The 25304-nt window shown below is 37.3% G+C and overlaps 1 protein-coding gene across 3 annotated transcripts; it reads left to right on the top strand.

The window, feature by feature from the left end:
- Positions 1 to 363: 363 nt before the first annotated feature.
- LOC113118739 (sodium- and chloride-dependent glycine transporter 1-like) lies at positions 364 to 25246 on the top strand. 3 transcript variants are annotated; one of them, XM_026288160.1, is made up of 13 exons: positions 364 to 495; positions 15759 to 15915; positions 16980 to 17111; positions 17972 to 18242; positions 19127 to 19259; positions 19576 to 19710; positions 19788 to 19891; positions 20137 to 20374; positions 21419 to 21553; positions 21667 to 21766; positions 21864 to 21964; positions 22063 to 22233; positions 22681 to 25246. In XM_026288160.1, the coding sequence occupies exons 1-13, from the start codon at positions 454 to 456 to the stop codon at positions 22915 to 22917; spliced, it is 1956 nt and encodes a 651-aa protein (XP_026143945.1). In that variant the 5' UTR covers positions 364 to 453; the 3' UTR covers positions 22918 to 25246. The 3 variants fall into 3 exon arrangements, with proteins under 3 accessions (XP_026143945.1, XP_026143951.1, XP_026143937.1); XM_026288166.1 differs by lacking the exon at positions 364 to 495 and adding an exon at positions 8918 to 9013; XM_026288152.1 differs by lacking the exon at positions 364 to 495 and adding an exon at positions 14496 to 14570.
- The last annotated feature ends 58 nt before the right edge of the window (positions 25247 to 25304 follow it).

The raw sequence follows: 25304 nt of genomic DNA on the forward strand, positions 1-25304 counted from the left end.
GCTAAGCTAGCAGCTCCTAGTACTCAGTATGCAGCCAAAGTGCTGGAATGACAATGACTCCATTCATTGTGGAGGTAGAGGTCTGTTTTGCAGAATGGGGGATACAGAAGAGGAGGGGTGCACTCTCCCCAACTTGCAGTACATACAGCGAAGGAGGTAAGGATGAGGGAGTGAGAGAGAAACAGAAAGGGAGGGAGAAAGAGAGAGAGAGAGAGAGGAGTGCGAGAAAGTGGCAGCGGTGGAGGGGGAACTTCCATGCGAATGATTGAAAGAGGCGGAGAGGAAGCAGAACTCCATCAAATGAAATGAGGTGAAAATAATTCAGGCATTAATCAAGCTTGGCCGAAAGGAGGCTGTTCTTTCCCCCCCCCCCTCTCTTTGCGAAGCAAGCGGTGAGGTGTGAATGAAGAACTCAAGAGTTGAGACGAGAGAACTACTGGACACTATCGAATCATGTCGGAATCCAACAGCAGCGCAGCTTGCATGGCCGATCAGGTCAGTTGTGTTCTTGTCATATTTATGCGGATTTGCAACCACATGTACATTTTTTATAGATGTTGAGCTCTGTTGAGAGGGAAATTTCAAAATTTGCGAGAGCGAGCGAGCAAGCGAGCACGTTACCCGATGCATCAAAGCAGCAATTGTACGAAGCTGCCCGGACGACGGTGCAGGCTCCTGAAAGAACTGAATTAATCAAGACCAAGCATTGTCTGCAGTGCCTTATTTTTCGGCCATCATTCCAGTGGGCCTGTGACGACTCAATAGCCCACAAACCACGTGAGAAAGGGGCCTGCAGCTCTTTAAAAACCAGACCACGTGTGGGCCAACTGAAAAGTTTTTATAACAAATTGCAGTGGGAAGTTCTGGGCGAAGCTGGTGGAAGGGTATGTGATAAAGTTTCCAAGGAAGTGGGCAGGAGAGCAGAGTTTGAGAGACAGAAGGAAGGAGGAAAGTGTCCGGGCTGAAAGGAGGGCTGGCCCATATTTCTCCTCTTTTTTCGGTCTTCCTTCACTTCCTTTTTTTAGTCACCAAGGCTCTTGTCACTTAAACAATCATGGGGAAGATTTGTTGGAAATAAAGCGTATAGATATCCGATAAGGCACTTTGTGGGTCACAGATTTATGCTGCAGTGCCATTTTTGGTTGCATCCTTTCTTTTGCCTCTGTATGAATTCCACCATTCAGTAGGATTGTGCAAATTAAGATAAAGTAAAGTCTGGTGACTAAATAAAACTAGTGGAACTAAATTTTGTTACTTAAAAAAGATACATCTTTTTAATAATATTATTTATTTACATTTTTTTAATAAGGAATGTCACTATATGACAGGTTTTGAGTTTTGAAATGTATCATTGTCAAGTCACCTTCATTTATAAAGCACTTTATACACTAAACATTCTGTCAAATTAGCTTTACAGTTTCAAACAAGAAAATATTTTGTCAGTGATGCAAGAGGACAGTAAAAAAAAATTTTTTCAATTAAGGTCAGTTTTATTGATGATTCAGTAATGTCATCATCCAGTTCAGCTCTGTTCCAAGAGTGTCTAAGCAAGCTAAAGTTGACAGTGGCAAGGAACCAGAAATTAATTGGTGACAGAAATGGAGAAAAAAACGTGGGAGAAACCAGCCTCAGAAGGGGGCCCAGTTCTCCTCTGGCCAGACAAAAACAGAATGGTGTGGTTAAATTCCAGGCTGCAACACAGGTCAGATTGTGCAGAGGACTTGTCTGGTTCCAGTGGTCTTGTCCCGATGACCGTCTAGTTGATGAGGTCTTCTCAGGGGATCTGTCTCTGGGCTCATCTAGATGACATGGTCTCCGCTGACATTCAAGGCTGTCATTGTCATCTCTTTTAATCTCGAAATGAATGTTAGTATTCTTAGTGCTTAATTAAATCGCTTTCTATCATACATCATATCTCAAGTTCGAAGCAATTGTGCAGTCTCAAATTGCATTGTCATCAAGTTATATTCATGAACAGTTTTAATGAGCAAATTCTTTTATTATTTAATTAGTACCAAGGAATATTAATAATTCTATTGACCAGTTGTTCACAATGTCATTGCAATGCATTATTTTAGCCATGCTTAATGTTTAGAGAGGCCTTTTTTTCTTTCTTTTTTTTTCAACCCTTATCCCTTAACTATCAATAACCCTAGTCCTAACCTTTGCCTTCATATTCATTACATTTTTTTGGTCTAGTAGTCTTATTGTTATAGTTTAGACAGACATCACTAGCTGTCAGTTCTTGATATTGCGGATGAGACCTTTAAAACCAGATGAGCAATGGTCGTCTGACTTTATCAGTTAGGTTGACCACATTCCTCTTTGAAAATGTTTTTTTTTTTTCATTTAATTATCATGGATCATTATCGTCATGTGACATCAGAACCATGAGCTCATTAACATACCAGTTAAAGACACTGGTCATTTACATATCGAAGGCTTGTACAGCACAGTAGCAACAGCCTGTTTAATTGTTAACAAAAGTGTCAGAGAAAAGAATAATGGTCAGAAAAAAATTGTGGTCACTTTTGAAGGGGTGATTTTTACCCTTGATGTCCACCTTATAATCTGTAACACATTTCACTTGAGCAATTTAAAGCAAATTACAAAAGATTAATAACATTAATTATTTGATCATTTCCAGCAGTGCTAGAACCCTGAGAGGCACCACAGACTCAGGTGTCCAGCTGTAGAGCTCATTGATTCATCACAAACACACATAAACACACACACACACACACAGAGGAGCAGGTGCATCTGCCAGAGCCTCCAGCCTCTAAACCCCTTATACGTGTACTTAGTCACGTGTGTATACTGTGGGGAAACATTGTTTCCCTGTTTAAGCTCTAAAATATGCATAACTTAGAATGATGTCGTATCGTTTGGTAAGGGTTAACATTAAGAGTGATTTGTCTGATATAAATGTGCAAACTGAAGTTTATATACCTGTAATGTACACAATATATTGTCTACAAATTTAAAAAATGTTACAATATACGGTAAAAAAAAAAAAAAAAAAAATATATATATATATATATATATATATATATATATATATATATATATATATATATATATATAAACTTTTAATCATTTCAATAAACTATATTTATTTATATTATATGCCTGTTGTATATTTGTGTTGAATTTCTTGTTTCAATTGTGTTTTTTTTTAATTAATTTGTATTAATTAATTTAATTTGACTAACATGCATATGTTTGAAAGGCAGGATATTTTTTTCCTTCTTTCTTTTAATCACTCAATTGTTTTGAGGACTAGCTAAACAAAAATGTTTGCATTTATATAAATATAATGGTGCGTTCAACTCTTGACGGATAGATCGTATTTACGAGTTGAATGCACATGAACGCCACCGCAAAGTCGTAATGACGAGTGGAAAACTCAAAAAGCCCGGAGTTTCCGAGTTAGAGGCGTGTCAATGAGAAACATGGCTGGATCGATGGACGCAATGTCTGTTGTTGACAGTAATTTTTTTTGTTGAAATTGATAGACAGGATTGCACTGTAACAATTATTAACAATTAATACATTTTTATGTGATACAGATTAAAGTGGCTTCATCAATTTTATTTTATTTTTTAATAAAAAACGCAAAAAACACCAGATTCAAATTCTTTGCTGTTCATTTTCTATAAGCTGAGTTAATAAACCCTGTTGTATTTTCTTGTTTTTTTATTAAACTAAGGTACACCTCCATCTTGCGCCGACTAAAATGACATGAACATACCCAACGTCATAATTAAGTCTTGTCAACTCGTAAGTACGAACTTCCCAGGGATACATGAATGCAGCATAACAGTATTAACAGAAATGAGTTGGTTACATATTACATATCATATTGAGTAACATATTACTGGGTTAAAATGCCTTTCCAATAATTTACAGTATGACGATCAGCATTTAGAAAGTGTTTTGATTGCAACACTTGATAATTTTTTTTTTAATACTTTTAAAGAGATACATATATTTACATTTAATCATTTAGCTGACGCTTTTATCCAGAGCTACTTACAATTGCTATATATGTCAGAGGTCGCACGCCTCTGGAGCAACTAGGGGTTAAGTATCTTGCTCAGGGACATATTGGTGTCTCACAGTGGATTCGAACCCGGGTCGAATCACATCAAAGGCATGTGTCTTATCCAAAAAACGGCAAGTGAGTTTTGCAATAAGTTATCAGTCTCTTCCACAGTGCAGCTATAGAACTGCATCATGTGTAGGTGTGTCATATGCACAAGTATTTAGGCTATTGTGAGCATGTAATGTCAATAATATTTATTACTTAGGGTATATTACCTAGCGTAATGTCAGCAAACTGCACATACCATATGAACATTATATCACCAACAATATTTTTTTTCCCATTTATTTTTTTACAGATTGCATTTGAGACTGAAACTGAACACATATGTGTGTGTTTTGATGTTGTTTGTGTACACATGGATTTAACTTTGGATGGTCACTTTTTCACTTTTTTAATTTCTTAGTATTCAGTATTTCCTATTGCTTTAACATTCATGCCAACTCCATGAACTCCATTAGTTTATGTACAAGCTAATGATCAAATTGTCCAGTATGATTTAAGAATGAGCATCCAGTGCTTAAATTTTGTACAAAGTTCACATGCAATGTAAAAATTTTATTTAAAAGCTTGCTTATTTTCAGCTTTAAATGAAATTTCTGATCGCAGATTTTCACTTTAGACTACTAGACTTTTAAAGCCCTCTGTATATGAAAAGAGAAAAGAGCAAAAAGAGGGGAAAAGAGCAGTTCAGAAGCATATGTGTGCTCGGAGGCAGTGGTCTCTCCTGTCCCACACTCAATGCGCTCTTGGGCTTCCAGCTGCTCTCTTTTTTTCTCTTTCTTTCTTTCTTTCTGTCCATCTTGCTTCATTTCTCTCTTCTCTTTATGTGTTGTCTTATATGAAATACCTTAGAAATTCTCTTTACATTTGTTTGTTTTTTCAATTCTCTTCAAAACTTTGCACTTTATCCACCAATAGCATGTCTGATATATTTCCTATAAGATTTGTGACTTGTAATTTTGTCCGTGTGGCCTTCAGTCAGAGCTTTGTTGCTAAGTGAAGGTTGTCCATCTGAACAGCTGTCATAGCTGCTAGCGTTAGTGACCCTCACTCTGTCATGGGTACTTTCCTCATGTTTAATCACTTTTAAAGTCTCATTGCATCTTTTGACTTGTCCTTTGTGGCTCCCTTTACATTTTTTTCCTTTATTTTCCATTATTGTCCCATTATTCTTTAATAGCTATAATACTGTAAGGTTCCTTAATAATGATTAAAGTCGTGATGAAACTGAAGCAGAGACAGATCTTTCTATTCACATAAAAAAAACTGTAGGGTGTGGCCATGGTTCATTCATTGCTGATCAGATTTTGAAATGTGGGCGTTCTCAAAAACAGAGGCAATAGAAAGCAAGCTTGCATGACTGCTGTTTAAGTGGACTAAATAAAATCAGAAAAGTCCTGCATAAATAATCATAGAAACGTATTTTGTTTTTCAGCAGAAGGTCTAGTTATGACATTCTGATGAAAAAAAGGTTAAAAAAAATAAAACATTATGCATGCATTAATCATTCACAATAAGATCTAAAACATGCATTTAGAAAATAGATTGGGTGGATTTCTATTTAATGCCGACAGTTCACCCAAAAATTTAAATACCTCCATTATTTTCATTTTTGAATAATAACCTGGCTGTTTATGCTACATCAATTCTTAATATTATTTGCATGACTATTATTAGTAGCGCAAACCCCGTCCCACTGCTAATTTCATTGGTTCATTGGTCATGTCAGTCAAAACGTTGATTTCCAGACCATGCTTAAAAAAACCTTAACATCGGTGGCATAGCACATCCTGATAGATAGAATCGGATTCATGATTTTTAGGACCTAATATTTTCTTGACGGCTGACTGCGTGATGGAGTGGACCAAAATCAGTTGTTGGTTGGGGTTTACACTAAATTGCTTTGGGAAAAAAAAAATCTAACGCAATATTTGTAATGCTATTTCAAGTAAACAAGAAACCTTTTAAAATATTATGTCTAGACTACATTTCTCAATTACATTCTTTCCAGAATTAAGGGCTCTTGGACTACAATAGTTTCTAAGTTCACTAGCCTTATAGCATTAACATTGAAATGTAAAAAAAAAAATTGCTCTTAGTTTTGCGGTCTATTACATAAGAGTCATTCTGTGTAAACACACTTGTCTTCTGAACAAGTGTATTTTGGCAGACCCTACTGCCACCTCTGCAGCTGTCACAGCAGTGAGCCTACTTATTTCCCGACCAAAGGGCAAAGATGCTCTCTGAAAATACAACCTTTTGCTCAATATGTAATTTAAAGCACTGCCTGTTTGACAGGCTAATGCAGGGGGATTTGAGCTTTAACGATTCTCACTGACGGGGTCAAGTTTTTGTGTCTCAAATATGGTTAGGATAATTTGCCAGAGGGCTTCTGAGGAAGAGAGCTGACCCCACAGTAAAGCAATCACTAATTCAGGGCTTCTGCAAACTCCAAGCCATGCAAATGCCATGACAAACTGAGGCCTCAGGAAGCAGGAGAGATGAAAATGTCAGAGCATCAATTTCAGAGCTGTCATGCCAGTCAGTCCTGGAGAACAGTCTTAAACCTCTTTCCACACGCTTACACCCCCAAATCACATGCATTTGTGGTTAGATTTGTTTTTGTTTTACATTTCCGTCTTTGTTTGAGGCAAAAGTTTTGCTCGTGTTTTCAGCATTTTTTTTACATTTCATATTCCAAACAAAACATTTAGATAACCAACTTTTCTAAGGATATAATATATATTTTTTTATCATTTTGTTATAAAACTTTTAAGGTCAAGTCATATATAAAGGAACGTTTGATACATTTATTTGTAGCATAATCATTTTTTTTTTTCTATGTTTTGCTGTAGTGTGTCAGTAGGAAATATCAGTTTACATTTCTAAACATTATTTTTGCCATTAGATGTAATAATCCAGTGAGATTTCAAGGATTCGGACAGCAGCCGGTGCTCCACACAGAGATTTGATCTCACCATCATCCAGTCATCAGTATTAAACAGATTAAAGTGCAAAAGACCCATAGGTATCACTTTATAATAAGACCTCATTAGTTAACCATTAACATTCACATGAGCAATAGCTACATTTGCTACAGAAGTTATTAATCTTTTTAAAATATACAAGTCTTAATTCATGTTAGCTCATTAAATAACACAGTTGCAACTTTCGATTTTAACTGTCATATAATACATATCAATGTAAAATGATTTAACCACCTATGGCATTATAGGTGGTAGCAGTGCATAGGCAGAAGCAACCACTCTGAATATACAGGTACATCTCAGTAAATTAGAATGTCGTGGAAAAGTTAATTTATTTCTGTAATTCAACTCAAATTGTGAAACAAATTGGTTCTTTTAAATGTAGTGATTTTGCCTCACATTTAACAAAAATCTCAACAAATTAGAATATGGTGACATGCCAATCAGCTAATCGACTCAAAACACCTGCAATGGCTTCCTTAGCCTTCAAAAAATGGTCTCTCAGTTTGGTTCACTATGCTACACAATCATGGGGAAGACTGCTGAGCTGACAGTTGTCCAGAAGACAATAATTGACACCCTTCACAAGGAGCCACAAACATTCATTGCCAAAGAAGCTGGCTGTTCACAGAGTGCTGTATTAAAGCATGTTAACAGAATGTTGAGTGTAAGGAAAAAGTGTGGAAGAAAAATATGCACAACCAACCGAGAGAAGGAATTATGCCTTTTGAGGATAGTCAAGCAAAATCGATTCAAGAATTTGAGTGAACTTCACAAGGAATGGACTGAGACTGGGGTCAAGGCATCAAGAGCCACCACACACAGACGTGTCAAGGAATTTGCTGAACAACAGAAAAAATCAAAGGCGTCTTACTTGGGCTAAGGAGAAAAAGAACTGGACTGTTGTCCAGTGGTCTAAAGTCCTCTTTTCAGAAGAGAGCCAGTTTTTTATTTCATTGGGAAACCAAAGTCTGGAGGAAGGGTGGAGAAGCTCATAGCACAAATTGCTTGAAGTCCAGTGTTAAGTTTTCACAGTCTGTGATGAATTGGAGTTCAATGTCATATGCGGGTGTTGGTCCATTGTGTTTTTTGAAAACCAAATTCAATGCACCCATTTACCAAGCAATTTTGGAGCCCTTCATGCTTCTTTCTACTGACCAGCTTTTTGTAGAAGGTTTGTAGGTTTCGGCACCTGCCCACACTGCCAAAAGCACCAAAAGTTGGTTAAATGACCATGGTGTTGGTGTGCTTGACTGACCAGCAAACTCACCAGACCTGAACCCCATAGAGTATTGTCAAGAGGAAAATGAGAAAAAAGAGACCAAAAAATAAGAAAGCTGGGCTTCCATACCACCTCAGCAGTGCCACAAATTGATCAACTCCATGCCACGCCAGCAAAAGGAGCCCCTACCAAGTATTGAGTACATATACAGTTAATTAACGTACTTTTCAGAAGGCCAACATTTCACTAAAAATGTTTTTTTATTTTTTATTATTGGTCTTATAAAGTATTCTAATTTGTTGAGATGGTGAATTGGTTTTTGTTAAATGTGAGCCAAAATCATCACAATTAAAAGAACCAAAGACTTAAACCACTTCATTGTGTGTGCACTGAATTTATTTAATGCACAAGTTTTACAATTTGAGTTGAATTACTGAAATAAATGAACTTTTCCACTACATTCAGATTTATTGAGATGCACCTGTATCCGTAGTAACCTAGTGAAACTCCCTTAAACCACACCTTCAGGCTCCTCCCCACTCCCCACCCATGGCTCAAGTGTAGAATACAGTAGGTTCCACATGGAGCTATGTCAGTCTGCTCTGGACCTTCTTACATGCTGATGCTTGCCTGAATGCTGTAGGTTCCTGTTTGAGTAGGCACTTCTAGCTGGGGTTTACAATGAACAGAATAAAGGTAAGACCAAAGGAAGTGGAATATTGAGGCCTCAGTTATTAACATGGGGGTGCGAACTCAGTCTTTGAGGGAACTTCTCAAGAAAATATTTCAGATTGTTTTTTTATAGGAAGGAACTAGGGAACTAAAGCGGTTAGTAACTGTCTTTAATTCTTACTTTTAAGTGTTTTATAGAGTTCGATTTGAGAATTCACTAAAGTGTAAGTCTCACAATTTCCCTTTAGAATGGTTTTGGTCATTCTTGGAATGCTGTTTTACATTTCCAGAACTGTGTAGCAACATGTCGTAAGGAATTACAGAGATGAATATCTGTCCTCGTAGACATTCCATTATTGAGATACATCATGTTTGGATCTGGATTCTATAAGGTGTTTGACTTCATCCAGGTGTTCAGAAAAGCATTATTTGTTTACAAAAAGGCATTTTCATTATAGAACAAGAGGGTGAACAACACTATAAACTGAATTTGGGCTGGGTATTTTTATCAAATTTATCAAGTTCAAGTATATTTTTAAGTATACTTTAAGTATAGCAAGTATACAAATGTCAGTTTTCTAGTAGTATACTTTTTAGTGGGACTAAATTGGCCCACTTTCTAGTATATAAAAGTTTACTTTTAGTAGCAAACTTTGAGTACTAGTTTACCTCTATGTTTGTAGTTTGCAGTGCACAATATACTAAAAGTGAACTTAAAGGTATACTATAAGTATACAGTTTTTGTAAAAATGGTTAGCTATCCCAGTGCGTTGTGATTGCCGAACAGCTTAGATGGTGTTTCAGTACTGCCCCACCCCTTTCCAAAGTAGCAAGTTCTGTCAGTTTTGGTATAGTTAAGGAAGGTGTCAATATTACCATATCAATTTGAGCTGGTTTCAGAGCCCAAGAATATTGAACAAGAACTTTTGCACACACAGATATTGCAAAACATATTAGAGTGGTAACTAGGGTTGGGTCGATAGACGATTGCATTTTCCATCACCGATTGCTGATAGACATTACGTTGTCTGCATTGATCCATGCTTTTCTGAATACAGACTCATGATTCGGGCACACCCGCTGAAAAATAACTGCTTTTACTATGTACAGATAAGTGCAACGGTATAATGTATTATGTTTATTTCAGAAATTCAAAAGGTACTGTAAATATGCATTGCTGTCAATTTGAATAGTTATTTATGAATTACATTACAAATTACAAAACATGAACCATTTCTTCTTCGTTGTCTTCTTGTCTGATGCTCTCAACCAATCATTCAAACCACGACAAAACCATTTGAATTTCTGTAGGCGGGACTTTTTCTAATGATATTCTAATGGGCTGCTTTGTGACATCACAAAACCCGGAAAACAACGCTGTAGTCCTACCAAGCCATTTGTTGTAGTTCTTGAAAGTTTTTTTTTTTAACAAAATATCTCCCTTTGGAGTGGACTTTGTGATTTGTAACTTTGTAGATCTTTTTTATGCCCAAACATACACATTATACACTGACTAAAATTCTAAAAGTGGATAATAGGAACCCTTTAAGGAAGTCACCAACACTGCATTTATTTTATAGTAAAAACTGTAATGTTGTGAAATACTATTATAATTTAAAATAGTTTAAAATGTAATTTTAATCTAGTTTAAGGTATAATTTATTCCGTTTATGGCAAAGCTACATGTTCAGCAATCATAATCCAATCTTCAGTGTCATATGATCCTTTAGAAATCATTCTAACATGTTGATTTGGTGCTAATTTTATCAATGTTGGAAACAGTTGTGCAATATTTTAATGCAGTTGTCCAGTATTTGTAGATTCTTACTGACTACAAACGTTTGAATGGCAGTGAGTATATATGTAATCCAGTGTTAATTTGCAGACTGATATCTCTTAATATTCAAACTTTTAATTCTGTTTCATGATGCTTCTGTAATTCTTAATAACCGGATCATCTGCCCATTGTAATAATTACATATTCAATTTCTTACATTGGGAACACTTGTTGAACCAGATTGTTTGCAAGTTGCTTTATGCCAGTCTTTATTATCATATCCTCGTGTATGGACGTGTATGTGACAGCATGTGCGTAGATTGAGTGATGCAAACTCCTAATGTCCTGAGGCCATCGTCACTTCCCCGTTTTTGTGCCCCTTGTTCAGATTTGGGGTGTCTTGTCTGACAAGTCACGATTGCAGATGATTGATCAAGCATGAGAAGAGTGTTTTCAGGGTTTAAGCCAATGAGAGAGTGGGAATATGACCTACTGCTCACAGGGTGAGAAGCTGAAGCTTTGAATCTTTAGCAGAATTACTTTCACCTCACAGAGACTGGATAATGCCTTCTTTAAGGGCTGTCCACGCTGGTTAATTTCATTCCAGTTGAAGAGAATGAACATACCCTTGTTTACCCATTGAGTGCTTTTTAGGGGGACATAACTAAAGAAGTAAAATAACGAACACTCATCTATCTTGAATTGCAATTGTCAAAATAACTAGCTAGGACTGCCTTGCTCTTTTCTTCTACAGCTTTATTGTCAAGACTTGTTATTACTGAAGATGGTTTTTGATTTCTACCACTCCTTCCACCCATCCCTATCTGCCTTTGGGACACAAACTGGTTGTCCTGCTACAAACTCACTGTATTTGCTGGTATAGAAATTAACATGTTGGTGCAATAGCTTTTCATAAAGTTAGCATACAAATGCCTCATAGCTGACTTGTAAAATGTAGGAAAAGATTAAAATCCTCTGAAACATGAGATTCAGCTGAAGCTCTGTAAAAGTAAAAGGCTTTTTGGTAGCAGTCACAACCCTTGTGGTCTTACCTCTGACCTTGATAAACAAACCAGAGGTGAACGTCTTACTGGGGTCTTTGAACAGGCCTGTTGTGTGTTCCTACTTTTCCTGAGGAGAATTAAGCCCTCATCAGCATAGAAAGATTGAGGATGCTGCCTTTGAAATGTGATCTGGGGGTCAGTAGGGAGTTTTAAAAAGGGGAAAGGTCATATCTGCCGTACGGTGAATCCAGAGGACTTGGGTGTTTAGCTATTTCAGAAGTGCTGAGAGCACATTTCCTTTGGCTTCCTTGCTCTTTTACCAAATTGATTTGTTTTTTTCTTTTTTTTGCTTTTCTGTAAACTCACCAGCTTGATGGGAAATGTTTTGCAGCATTAATCAGCAGTAGGTATATAATCTCTTTTTATGTTTGGACCCGTGGAGTCTTGTGAAGTTTCACTGCCTGGAGTGGGTTTTGGAATCTGCGCTATTTTTGCCAAGGCCACTCCATTGGCCACACCTTTGAGTCTTTGACTTCAGAGAGCAGGAAGTCGTTGATTCATCACAGTATTTAGACTATATCTCCCTTTTCCATAGACTTTCCTTTCGGGAGTGCAGGGATTTCATGTGAGTGAGGGTTTATATAAGAATGAATGTTCAATCTGTAAACATGGCATCACTCTTCTCAGTACGAATCTTAAAATAATCTTTTGATATATTAATTCTGTATTTAAAGGGTTAGTTAATCGGAAATCAGAGAAATCTGGTGAGCTCATGTGTGAAGTGTGTTTATTTAGTGATGCAAATTTGACATGCACAACCAGAGAACATAATGTCAATCAACCATCTGTAGGGGGTCAAAAAATAAATTAAAAGCTCCCCTGTGAGAATTTCAGTTTCTCTATTCACCTTAAACATATTTATAGTTCTCTTAGGGTTGCATTTATAATTGTTTAAATGCAACTAAATATTATTATGTCTTTTCAACTGGTATGTTACATAATCTGCCACAATTGATGTGTTACGTAATCTGAGATTTTTTAAATATAATCAAAATATTTCCTTTTAGTAATATTTATATTTTTGTTAGAAATATTTAGATTTATCGTATGCATCAATTATTATTTTATATAATCAACTATTATTCTTGATTATTATCTGTTCATTGGAGCAGATGATATAATCTGTAATGGTTTATATCAGAAAATTATTGGAAAAGATAAAAAAAAAAACTTCATGCTCCAAAAACTTGCACACCCCACATTGAGCTGATAAGGATCTGTTGAACATCTCCAGGCATTCTGTGTGCTAAATTGAGAAGTCACAGGTCAGTTCTCACCCCTTCTTAACTTGCCAGGGTCACACACCTGCAATGTGGGAGCTGTGCTGCTGTCACTCACAGGCTTCAAGGCATTGTGGAACAGAATTTTGCTGAAAAATTAGATCGGTGCTGTTATGTGATTATATGAGGCAATTGTTTTGTTGAAACAGTTTTATGGACATCTTTTCTTTTTTTCCTGTCTTTCTTTTTTTTGAAGTGGGAACCACTCATTTTTCTTTGATTTGTAAATTTTTCCTTTTCCTTTTTGCTATCCTCATTTTTTATATTCCTTTTTTCCTTCTTGCTTCATTTGTTTCTTTTTCTAGAATGTCAAATAGCTCAACCATTCTTTTTGACTCAGGCCCCCTGAGATCTTGTGTTTATGAGTGTCTTGGCCTTACATAAATGGGCAGATGGGCCCAGCTGGACGATCTTTCTCTCTCACACTCTGTGCTCAGTAAGACAGATCCTTGGAGTAAAAGGCAACGGCTGAAACACCTAGGCGTTCCAGAGCACAGGGACAGGGATCACAGAGTGCAGCAGATAAAAACTTAACTGAACAATTCATCGAATCACTGGAAGGTAAACACAACATATCCTTGTGTGTGAGAACAGATGGGCCATAGAGCTACAGTTCCATTTTATAATTTATGTTGGACTGCAGTGTTATTGATGGATAGATGCAGAGAAGTATTTAGTAGCATTTTGTTGAAGAGGTTTACATATTTAAAGGTGGTCCATCTTCCAGCTGTTCTGTTTCAGTCTACTCTGAATTTCCTCCTTATTATCAGCACAGCCCATCACAGCTGCCCACCTCCTGAACTTCACCCAGTCTCAAGTCTAAAAACACACTTACCCTATGTTTCCACTGGTGCAGGAGAAATCCCTGCAATACCACTCAAAATGCTAGAGATTTGCCACTTTTGGGGTTGTCTCAGATTACATGGTCGAAAACCAGATTTTAAAGCATTCATTTGCAGCAATGACTGGATTTATTTGCAATAATCCATTAGAAATTACAGAATACTTTCTATTTTTTATGACAGATGTCACTGCCTTAACCTTACTGTGTTTGGTTGCCCCACATCTAATTTGTATTGGAGTGTTTCTCAATGTTTTGACACTCTCACCACTTGCTCTACTTTGCTGTCAATCCCAAAATCCCCTGTGCAAGTCCTTTACTCAGCTCCTGTAGAGAATGAATTGAAAATGCCTCCTCAGCTTTGCTCACTCTGCTTCATTGGATTTGTACTGTTAGACTGCTTTCAGGTTCAGATTTCAAGTGGTTGTCCAAAAAGCATTATCACTAGGGTTTTTGTGTTCTTGTTTAAGAAATGTTGCATTTTTAATGCTTAACAAAATGAATATTTCATTTGGGCTAAAAGGCAAACTTTGGATTATTGTTAATTTTGCTGATGCACATGTGTCTGTGTGATCCTGCAGGGAGCAATGGCCCAGGGAGCTCAGACTCAGATGCTGCAGTGAGTTTAAATGTGTGTGTTTGTGTAGTGCCTTGTGTAACTTGAAGCAAACCTAAAACAAGCAAAAAATAAATAAAAAACACCATTACAGCTGACACTCTTGCTGCCATTAAAATCCTTTCAATATAGTTACACAGCCAGCTCATATTTTTTTATATTTAGACAGTCAGCCTATCACAGCGGTTGAACATCATCTAAAGATTTTCTTATTCTTTTACAATATTTCACATGCAATAAACTCACAATGAAACTCATGATAGAACGGCAAGTTTAAAATTACAACATAGTTGTCAACTGTGCATTTTGTAAAGCAAAATTGCTCACTAGAATCATCAAGTGCAGTCTGGATTCATCCACAGAGCTGCAGGAAAGATTGCGAGCATTGGCGCTGAATCTTCATCTCCCGCAGCATGCTCACTGTGGGGATGGAGCGCGTGCTTAGATCAGATCGTGAGCTTGCCTTAGAGGTCAACATGAAGACCATCTGATGAGAACAGATGGAGAGAGTAAACTTTAAATCAGGCTGACAATACCAAATGTTTTTCTTGTGCGCATGACGGTAATTTCAGATAACATCAAGTGCGCTCCAGCATGCTCTCTGAGCCCTCAACAGTCCTTGCATTCAATTTAGGAGTTTTCACGAAATTGATACAAACTTTTACATGTGATTAACTTCTTGCTTTCTTTTAGTTTCCTCTTGTAACATGTTTTTATTGATAGAGAGCTATACTGTAGGAAGTATTGGAACTGGAGTTATGAATTGACGACCCAAACTCAAACTTGCATTTCTGTGGGAGCTCCACATGCTGGATGTGCAATATCACTTCACCATGGCATTAACATTTTTGTTTTTGTTTTGGCAATGTAGTTGACTTGTGTCAAGCTAAACTTAACCTATTAATGTTTTTATGAAGTGTATGCATTTTGGATGACTTGGATGGCCATGTAATGTAAAAATTCAGTTTTCAGGACCACTTTAAGCAAATGACCTCTCAGCACCTAAAATATATTTCCCCATATGCTCATAAATATTAAACCTAGAATCTTGATGTTGATTGAACACAGTTCATAAGCATATTATGTATCCAAAAAAAAAAAAAATTAGTTTACTGCTCTCTGACTCAGCGAGTGATCCCGGCGGTGAACATCAACATTTTCATTTCATTCATATGTGTGTCTGTGTTTCAGAACGGAGCAGTTCCGGGAGAGCCAGTAAAGAAAGATGAAAACTCCAGAAGGGGAAACTGGGGAAACCAGATTGAGTTTGTCCTCACCAGTGTTGGCTACGCAGTGGGGCTGGGAAACGTCTGGAGGTTTCCTTACCTTTGCTACAGGAATGGAGGAGGTATAAGTTAATCATTTTCATAAGTCTATGTATAAAAGTGAAAGTGAAAATGATGTGATGTTTAGCCAAGTACAGTGTCCCATACTTGGAATTTGTGCTCTGCATTTAACCCATCCAAGTGCACACACTCAGCAGCGAGTAATGAAACACACACACTCGGAGCAGTGTGCAGCCATTTTTGCTGCATCACCCGGGGAGCAGTTAAGGGCTCGTTGCACCTCAGTCATGGTATTGATGGTGGAAGAGAGTGCTGTACATTCATTCCCCCCACCTACATCCCTGCCGCTACCAAGACTCGTACCCACTACCTTTGGATTACGAGTCCATTAGGACTACCCCCATGTAAATTTATGGTATTTAAGGTTTTGTTTGTGTAAGTCATACCACTGAGTCCTTTCCAAATTCCTTACTCCCTTAAAAGGGTACTCCTTTGGTATTCAGTCTCATAACACACCTCACTTAAAATAGACCAGACTAGAGTAAGCAAGGGTCTCTAGCAGCAGGTCCCCAATGGTCTGGCCCAGAAACCTCTGCCTCATGATCTCATATTCCTAGAGCTGCCTCTAATCAGAAGCCATACCCTGAATTAGCCCAGAATTCAAATAAGTAACTGAACTCCAGGCCCTTTAAAACAAGGATGGATTATGGTCCTCTAGGCCCACAGGGCACCAGCAGCTTTTTGTTTATTTATGAAACTTTATTGGACTATCTGTATGCATCTTAAATCATTCATTGCAACTCATTAGATGCATAATATTATCCAAGCAATGCTCACCTAACTGCATCAGGAAGAAGTGCATGGCTTCTTGACTACTGTGGGCCCTATAGCACATCAGCCTCATCGCCCCAGTCCATAATTTGGTGTTACTCAAGTATTTGCATAAGCATTAGGGAACACTATAATAGAAACAAGAACTTGGCTATTCTTAGTGTCATTTTAAACTACTTTTGTTTCCTACCATTTATGTAAATAAGAACAGCTGCATGACTGTCTTCAGCTAGAATACTAATGTGTCAGGTTAAAGTAATTGTTATGTAACACTGTGGTTGTGTGTGTGTCACAGGTGCCTTCATGTTCCCATACTTCATCATGCTGGTGTTTTGTGGCATCCCTCTGTTCTTCCTGGAGCTCTCCTTTGGGCAGTTTACCTCCCTCGGGTGCCTGGGAGTCTGGAAGGTCAGCCCCATGTTTAAAGGTGAGCAAGAGTCTGTTAAAGGAGGTGTGAGAGCAAATCTAAAACTTTTTCATGAAAAGTCTGAAACTGAAAAGTCACGGATAAATCTGTGTGGGTTGGTTTGGCCTTTAGTACATGGCATGACTTGTTTGACATGTTAAACTATGAAATCTTTTTTAAACATGCGCTCTTCATGGTGTGGCTTGCTATATGTGCAGTATGCACTTCTCACAAACTCAGGAGGTGGTCTGAGTTTGGTTTGCTTGATATGTTCTCATGCGTATTTTCTTCAAGTAGAAATATTTAAACTTATTTATAGTTATCAGTTAATTTTTTAGTCAGCTCATTTTAGACAAGCTCATTTCACTTAATTTTACTTTCTCATATCTTAATTTAATTGTTTATTTTTTAGCAATATTTTGAATATTTGAAACAGAAGATTTGCAGTTTTTCATTTATTCACTCACTTATTCACATTTATTCATAATTTAATTTAGTTTAGTTTATTTTAGTTTAGTGTTTTCCAGAATTTCTATTACCACCAGATCATGTTTAATTCATGAAACAGATGCCACTTACTACATAGTTGTTAATTTTTGCACATCCCTTTTGAAATTGGGAAATGTAGAATATGCTTAAATGCTTTATTGTATTGCAAGGCAATATTGAAGGATTTGTCAAAATAATCAGATTTTCATCAAGAGTTATTTACCGTATCATGCAATCGTAATATACATTTTTGTGTGGGCTGTTGTGTTGGTTATGTTTGATGTTACATTACAGGATTCGCAGATGAGTATATTGCTTTCTGGGTACTTGAAAGCTAAACATCCTTCAAAATCTTAAATTTATTGTCATTTGGTTGTTCTCTCTCTTTTAAGGTGTGGGCTATGGAATGATGGTGGTCTCTACCTACATTGGGATTTACTACAATGTGGTGATTTGCATTGCATTTTATTACTTCTTCATGTCCATGACAAACCTGCTGCCCTGGACGTACTGTAACAACCCCTGGAACACTCCTGACTGCATTGGAGTGGCGGGCACTCCACGAATGAATGCCACCCTCGCCAATGTGTCTGCTGTTGTGTCAGGGTTGACTGAGATAGTCAACCGCACCAAGAGGACCAGTCCTAGTGAAGAGTACTGGAAGTAAGTGCATAATTATTTATTTCAAAAGAAATCATTATAGTAATTATAATTGTTTACATATAAAAAAAGAAATAATTTTTTTCATACAGAAATAAATCTGAAATATATCTTCATAGTATAGGTTTATTCAGAGGTCTCTATGCATTTGTGTGTGTGTGTGTTACATTAATTAAGTTCTGTATGTTTATACACAAATATAAATGCTAGCAAGACCCCAGAGAGTTTAATATCAACATAATTATATAGTCAATCCATTACTCATCAGTTCTGAAAATTCATGACAGATTGATAGTTGAAAGCTGGTAATTAATAAACGTTTTCAGGAGTCATGCAATTTGGTTTGATGTTTGGATCTTTGTGCTCTGGACATGACAGATGTGTTTGTTGAATAATGTTTGAACACTATGTGGGATGACATAAGACAATGGCACAGAAAGGCACAGAGTGTTTTGTTTTTCCAAGAGTGTGATTGTGATTGTATGTGGTTTGGAATGAACGCTTCGCTTTACTGCCTGTGGTCAGAGAATACGAGGCTTTGACCATGAGAAGTTTGTGGACCGTTTAACATCTTTATAAATGGTTTGTGCTCTCTGGACTGTGTTGTTCCTGTGGTATAAAAGACATTCTGTTCTTGCCTTCTGTAAACTCATTCATTGTGTGGCTAAGGTTTTTTTTTTTTTTTTTTTTTTTGACGGTACTATGCTCTTGAAAATGTGGATTGTTTTCAGTCTCTTTTCACATAATGCTTTTAAACTAAAGACAAGCACTGATAATTGAAAATAAGTGTTTAGATTAGCATGATACATTTTTGAGTGAATTTTTTTGCTTTGTTTTACATCCTGCATTCTCTCACACCTCTCTTTTACTGGCTTTTGCCCTCACAGGAACTATGTGCTGAATATCTCTGATGGTATTGGGAACTTCGGAGAGGTGCGTCTGCCTATCCTGGGCTGTCTGGCTGTGTCATGGGTAGTCGTGTTCCTCTGTCTTATTCGAGGGGTCAAGTCATCCGGAAAGGTGAGCTGAACATCCATTCCTGTGACATAAAGCAGAAATGAATTCAATGATAATATTAAATAATACATTTAGTAAATATTAGATTAGAAAACTTAAATGAAAATGAGAAGTTTTGTAAATCAGTTATCAAAACTAAACTGAAAAAAGCTGAATTGAAATCTGATATTAAAATGATGACTAAAAATGTAAAAACTAAAAGCTCATTCAAAATATGAATAAATACTATGACATGTAAGTACAACTAAAACATCACTGTTTACCATACTTCTTTTTTTCTTTTTGTTTTATAGTCTTTTAATATTATGTCTTTTCTCAGGTGGTGTATTTCACAGCAACCTTCCCTTATGTGGTGCTGACCATTCTTTTCATCAGAGGAATCACTCTGGAGGGAGCCACCAGTGGTATCAAATATTATTTGACCCCACAGTGGGAGAAAATTCTAGATGCCAAGGTTAGTACATTATACAGCGGAGCATACTGTAAGTGATCACTAATATTATGTTAATAATAACATTTTGCGTTCTGCAGGTATGGGGGGACGCTGCCTCTCAGATTTTCTATTCGCTGGGCTGTGCCTGGGGTGGCCTTATCACCATGGCATCATATAACAAGTTCCATAATAACTGTTTTAGGTAAAAAACATCTTATTCTTTTCTTTTTCTGCATCTGTTTCATTTTAAAGCAATTAGACTGGACGTTTAATGAGTGCTTGATGACTTGCATGCATTACTCTGTAGCACCTCCATGTGGCTGGTACTGATAAATGCATGGATTTGTATTACCTGAAATCAAGGAAGGAATGAAAGAATGTGGAGTTCAGATTGTGGTGTGACTGCAAGCTTAATAATAATCAAATGATTTGTCTGTTTTCAAACAGAGACAGCATCATCATCAGTGTAACAAACTGTGGTACCAGCGTGTATGCTGGCTTTGTTATTTTCTCCATCCTGGGATTCATGGCTAATCATCTGGGGGTGGATGTGTCAGAGGTGGCCGATCATGGACCAGGCCTGGCATTTGTGGCCTATCCAGAGGCCTTAACATTGCTGCCCATATCACCGCTCTGGTCCCTGCTGTTTTTCTTTATGCTCATTTTATTGGGCCTGGGCACTCAGGTATCCCCCCCCCCTTTTTTTCTTCAACACAAATTTGAAATCCACGAAAGGGTTAGTTCACCCAAAAATTTCAATTAGCCCATGAATAACTCACCCTCAAGGCATCCGATGTGTATATGACATTCTCTTTCAGATAAATCCAGTTTGAGTTAAAAAAAAAATTGTCTTTGATTGTACGATCTGTTTAATGGCGGTCAGCAGGTGTTGCAGTTCATCAGTCCAAAAGAAGTGAAATAAAGCGCATCCATCCATAATAAGAGCCACTATTTCACTTCTTTTGGACTGATGAACTGAAATACTGCTGACTGCCGTTTAACAGCTTGGAAGCTCAAAGACATATATATTTATATAACTCTGACTGGATTCATCTGAAAGAAGGAAGTCATATACACCTGGGATGCTTTGAGGGGGAGTAAATAACGGGCTAATTTTCATTTTTGGGTGAACTATCCCTTTAATACTCACTATTGCTGCATTTATTAATCTAAATTTAGCAAAACAAGGAATATGGTGAAATATTGCTACAATTTAAATAAAATAAATGTTTTGTATCAAAAAAACAAACAAAAAGGTCTTACTGACACCAAGCATTTCAACAGTAGTTTAATTCAGCATGGACAACTTATATGGCTTCAAACTTTATTTAAAGGATAATTTCAGCATATTTTTGGTCTTATACCTTTTTTTAAGGGATTTATGATTAAAATATGTAAATCTTGCAGCAACTGTATTTTTAACATTCACAAGCAATCCAACTTTTAACATTCACAAGCAAACCAACAGTGACTTTTTGAATTGCAGTGTGGCCTTATCTGTTCTTTTCTTTTTTCATCTGTTTATCTAAAAATGCAAAATTGTTATCAATTTCTTTCCCCTTCTCCTTTTATGTATATGTATTTATTTATTTATATTTTTACCTACAACTTTATTATTTTGCCGCTTTACCATGCACTGGTATTTCTTTCAGGAAATGTCTTGTTAACTAGTAGTATGTAAAAAGTGCCATGCAATTCTTTATTTCCTTTCTGTTCATTTTTGTTGTAGTTCTGTCTGCTGGAGACTCTGGTGACGGCTGTAGTTGATGAGATTGGAACTGACTGGATTATCAAAAATAAGACCTATGTCACGCTTGGAGTCGCCATAGTAGGATTCCTCCTGGGAGTGCCGCTGACCACACAGGTGAGTAACAAACACACACACACACACACACACACACACACACACACACACACACACACACACACACACGTCCTGTATCTATGGATTGATCTGTTGTGCTGTGTGTGATGTAGGCAGGAATATACTGGTTGCTGCTTATGGACAACTACGCTGCCAGTTTCTCTCTGGTCGTCATCTCTTGCATCATGTGTATCTGTATAATGTATGTCTATGGTGAGTCCTCTTAGTCACTTTCTACATGCTCTGCATAAAGGCCACAGTAGCTGGATGTAAACTGAGGTGTTCATTTGAATGTTGTGTTCCCATGAAGGTCACAAGAACTATTTTAAAGATGTGGAAATGATGCTAGGCTTTCCTCCTCCGCTCTTCTTCAGGATCTGCTGGAAATATGTGTCTCCTTTCATCATTACTGTGAGTGACAGTCTGTATATGGTTTTCCTGAATCAAGTTTTTAATTTTTTTTCCAGATCACTAATCTAATCAAATTTTTTGTCTCTGTCTCTTCACAGTTCATTCTGATTTTTACCGTGATACAGTACAAGCCTATTACCTACAATGACTATGTCTACCCAGGTTGGTCGTTGGTCATTGGGTTTGCCATGGCTTTGTCTTCAGTCATCTGTATACCAGTCTATGCTCTGTTCAAGATTGCTGTGTCTGAAGGATCCACATTTTTAGAGGTAATATGTGTTCTGCTTTAAAAATTTATTTTTTTTAAATCATGTACAATTTCATAACCAGCCAAATACTTTATCTCACTTTATGACACTTTATGGTATGAACAACATTGTAAATCGCCAAATAGTGCATTTCTACAAAGTCATCGGCACCTTAAAACCGATGACAGTGCTTATTTTCTTGTTTCAGTATATTTTACCCTCTACTTTTTATTTTCTTTACAATTTTGCAAAATGTCTGGGCAGCCGGTGCATTCCGCAACTTACAGTTTTGGAGTAAATTTCCTCTTTGTTCAGCCCTTTGAATATTTGCTCTGCTTTTTGTGTTTTGTTCATGGTGTGATAGATACAGAAAAATATCTGTATCTATCACACTTTCCTAAAAAAAAGAAAATTAGTTTTAGCTTTAAATTGCCAAAACAGTTAATAAACTGTCTCTTATCTCTGCAGCGTTTGAAGAACTCCGTGAAGCCCGACCCGGACTGGGGTCCAGCTCTCCAGGAGCACCGCAAGGGCCGATACGCCACTCAGGGTCCCGAATCTGTGGAGGTGTGCCCTCTCAAGACAGAGCTGAAGGACGAGGGCAAAGAGAAACTCAAGGAGAAAGAGACGGAGAAAAAGGATGAGATCGGTTTGACCATCCCAGGAAGCAACGGCTCCGCATTAAACCCCACACCCAGCGCATAGAGGAGCCCTCCCCCCAGGACAGTTCCCATTCCCACACTGCGGGACAGGCAACTCTCGCTGGAGACCTTTACATATTGTAAGGGCTTTATGAAATCTAACCTCTAGAGAAATTGGTTGTCATCCAAAACCATTTTCTTTTTGTTCGCATAATTTAATACTGCAGTTTTTTTCTTTTTTTTAAAGACATGTTCATATACAGGAGGTGTTTGCATACACGCAGTGTGTATATAGCGCATTATTGTACAATATTTTCACTCTGTGTTGAGTAGTCTGGAAAGGTGACTGTAGCGGCAGCAGGAGCTACAGTGTGATTTGGCTTATGTGTGTGCGTGTGTATAGTGGTGGCAGTGCTGGTCAGGTTTAATAGCAGAAGACCAAATATTCTTTGTGGCAATGTTATAATGGCACTGTTAATGGGAGTGTTATTTTCAGTTTCTGTTTTATACCCGTTTTCTTGTTTGGGAACCATCTCATGGCCAATGCTATTGTCTGCGTGCAGTGCGGCTGATAGAATACATGTTAAATGACCTTTTAACACTGTATTAATTAACTCCACCTAAAACTACACAACAGAACATGCCTATTATCCATTGACTAGACCACCAGTACATTTTGGAGCTAACCCTTAAATTAATTGGCCAAGTAGACTAGCCGATATCAATAAATAAGCATAGGCCAAGAGAATATCAACTTCATTTCCAATTAAGTGAGAGCACAAATACAAAACAAAGGATATTTGGTCTTAAGCTCTTACCGACTGAGGTATCTGGACCGAGGCATATAACTTCTCAAGCCCATTCTCAGGGTTACACACAGTTTGTTTTTTTTGCAAAACATTTTCCAACACCTTGAGATGCTGATGTTGAGAATTTGACATGAAGGAGAGGGGTTTTCATGCAGGAACTTCCACATGAAATGCCGAATCTGTCTAGTTCTCCGGTGATCTGTAGCCGAGGCATCTCCTGAGCGAGGGGAGCATGTGTGCGATAACAGAAGCAGCTAGTTCCTCATTAGATTCAGTACTGTAGTATGCACACTAACTCCGCTCTACACGGAAAAATAGGCATGTTACCAAAAACATGTGCACAAACCTGTGTGTTCTGATTTAGTTGGTATGTTTGTGTTTGTGTGTATTTTTTCTTGTCCGTGTTAAGAGACTTGAACAGGTGTGTGTGTGTGTGTGTGTGTGTGTGTGTGTGTGTGAGTGTGTGTGTGTGTGTGTGTCTTCTAAAGGCATCTGGCAGTGCTGAGTTAAACTGTCGTGTAATAGAACACTGAAATAAGGCATAAGGTTGCATGTGGATTGACCAGAAGTAAACGTAGCATTAGTCAAAATCACTGTGGTTAATGGAATTGTTGGGGAAATCAGCATTTTTTTCCTCGTATTGTATAATAATGTCAAATAGACTTGCAAGGCCAAACCATTCAATTTACGCAATAGAAACAACCGAATTTTATGATAATATGGTGCATTTTGTTTCGTTTTGGTTTTGAAGGCAATAGAGAGCAGACGATACTTGTATGGAGAGTTATGTTTATATTTTTGGTATGGTTAGATGCCGCATGTCATTTCATTCCAGTGACTTTTCAATAAGGCCCCTTTACTTACGATGCATATGGTTGCAGTGGCACATATACATGGATAAAGAGTCCAAGTTACACTGTGAATTCGTCTGGAATTTTGCCTGACGCCTTTTAACAGGGGGTCTGACAATGCAGCTGCTAATGTGCTGAAGCATCATGTATTGAGACTTGTGAATCAACAGTGAATCGCTGTATATAGTCAAGTCCGAGTAGTTTATCTGCTATTTCTCTCCTGTGTGGGAGGAGAAATGCAATATGAGATGTGCTCTGTCATTTTGAGTCAGAAAGAGGTGAAAAAATGCGAAACAATAATATTGCTTTGTTGAATTCATTTTGATAATAGAAAGTCTCAGCTTTCAAATAAGCTTGATTTTTACATGTCTTAAAATACATAAATAAATCACCAGATTCAAAAAAAAAAAAAAGCATTCAAATTGTTTGGAATTTTGCAATTGTGGCAGCACCATTTAATTATATTTCAACAAAGTTGAATTTTTTTTTATTGAAAGCTTTCTTATATTATGTGTGAGACTTTCATTGCATAAAACTCTAGTCTTTAAACTCTGACTCAAAATGATGGAGCAGGTCAGATAAAGTCAGTATTCAAAAACATGATGACATAATAGTCTACATCTTTGTTATATGTACATTTTGCTACATTTCTGCATGAAGGTATGATATGTATGTTTTTAAATTTGTGTCCTAAAATATACAAAACACAATCTAACTTTAAGAAGTAGGGGGGGGGGGAAGAGAAGAAGAAAAGTAACCCTGCTGCCTAAGAAGGTATCGGACACTCAGGG

The sequence above is a fragment of the Carassius auratus genome, chromosome 2 (genome assembly GCF_003368295.1).
Source record: "Carassius auratus strain Wakin chromosome 2, ASM336829v1, whole genome shotgun sequence".
NCBI classification, from domain to species: Eukaryota; Metazoa; Chordata; class Actinopteri; order Cypriniformes; family Cyprinidae; genus Carassius; species Carassius auratus.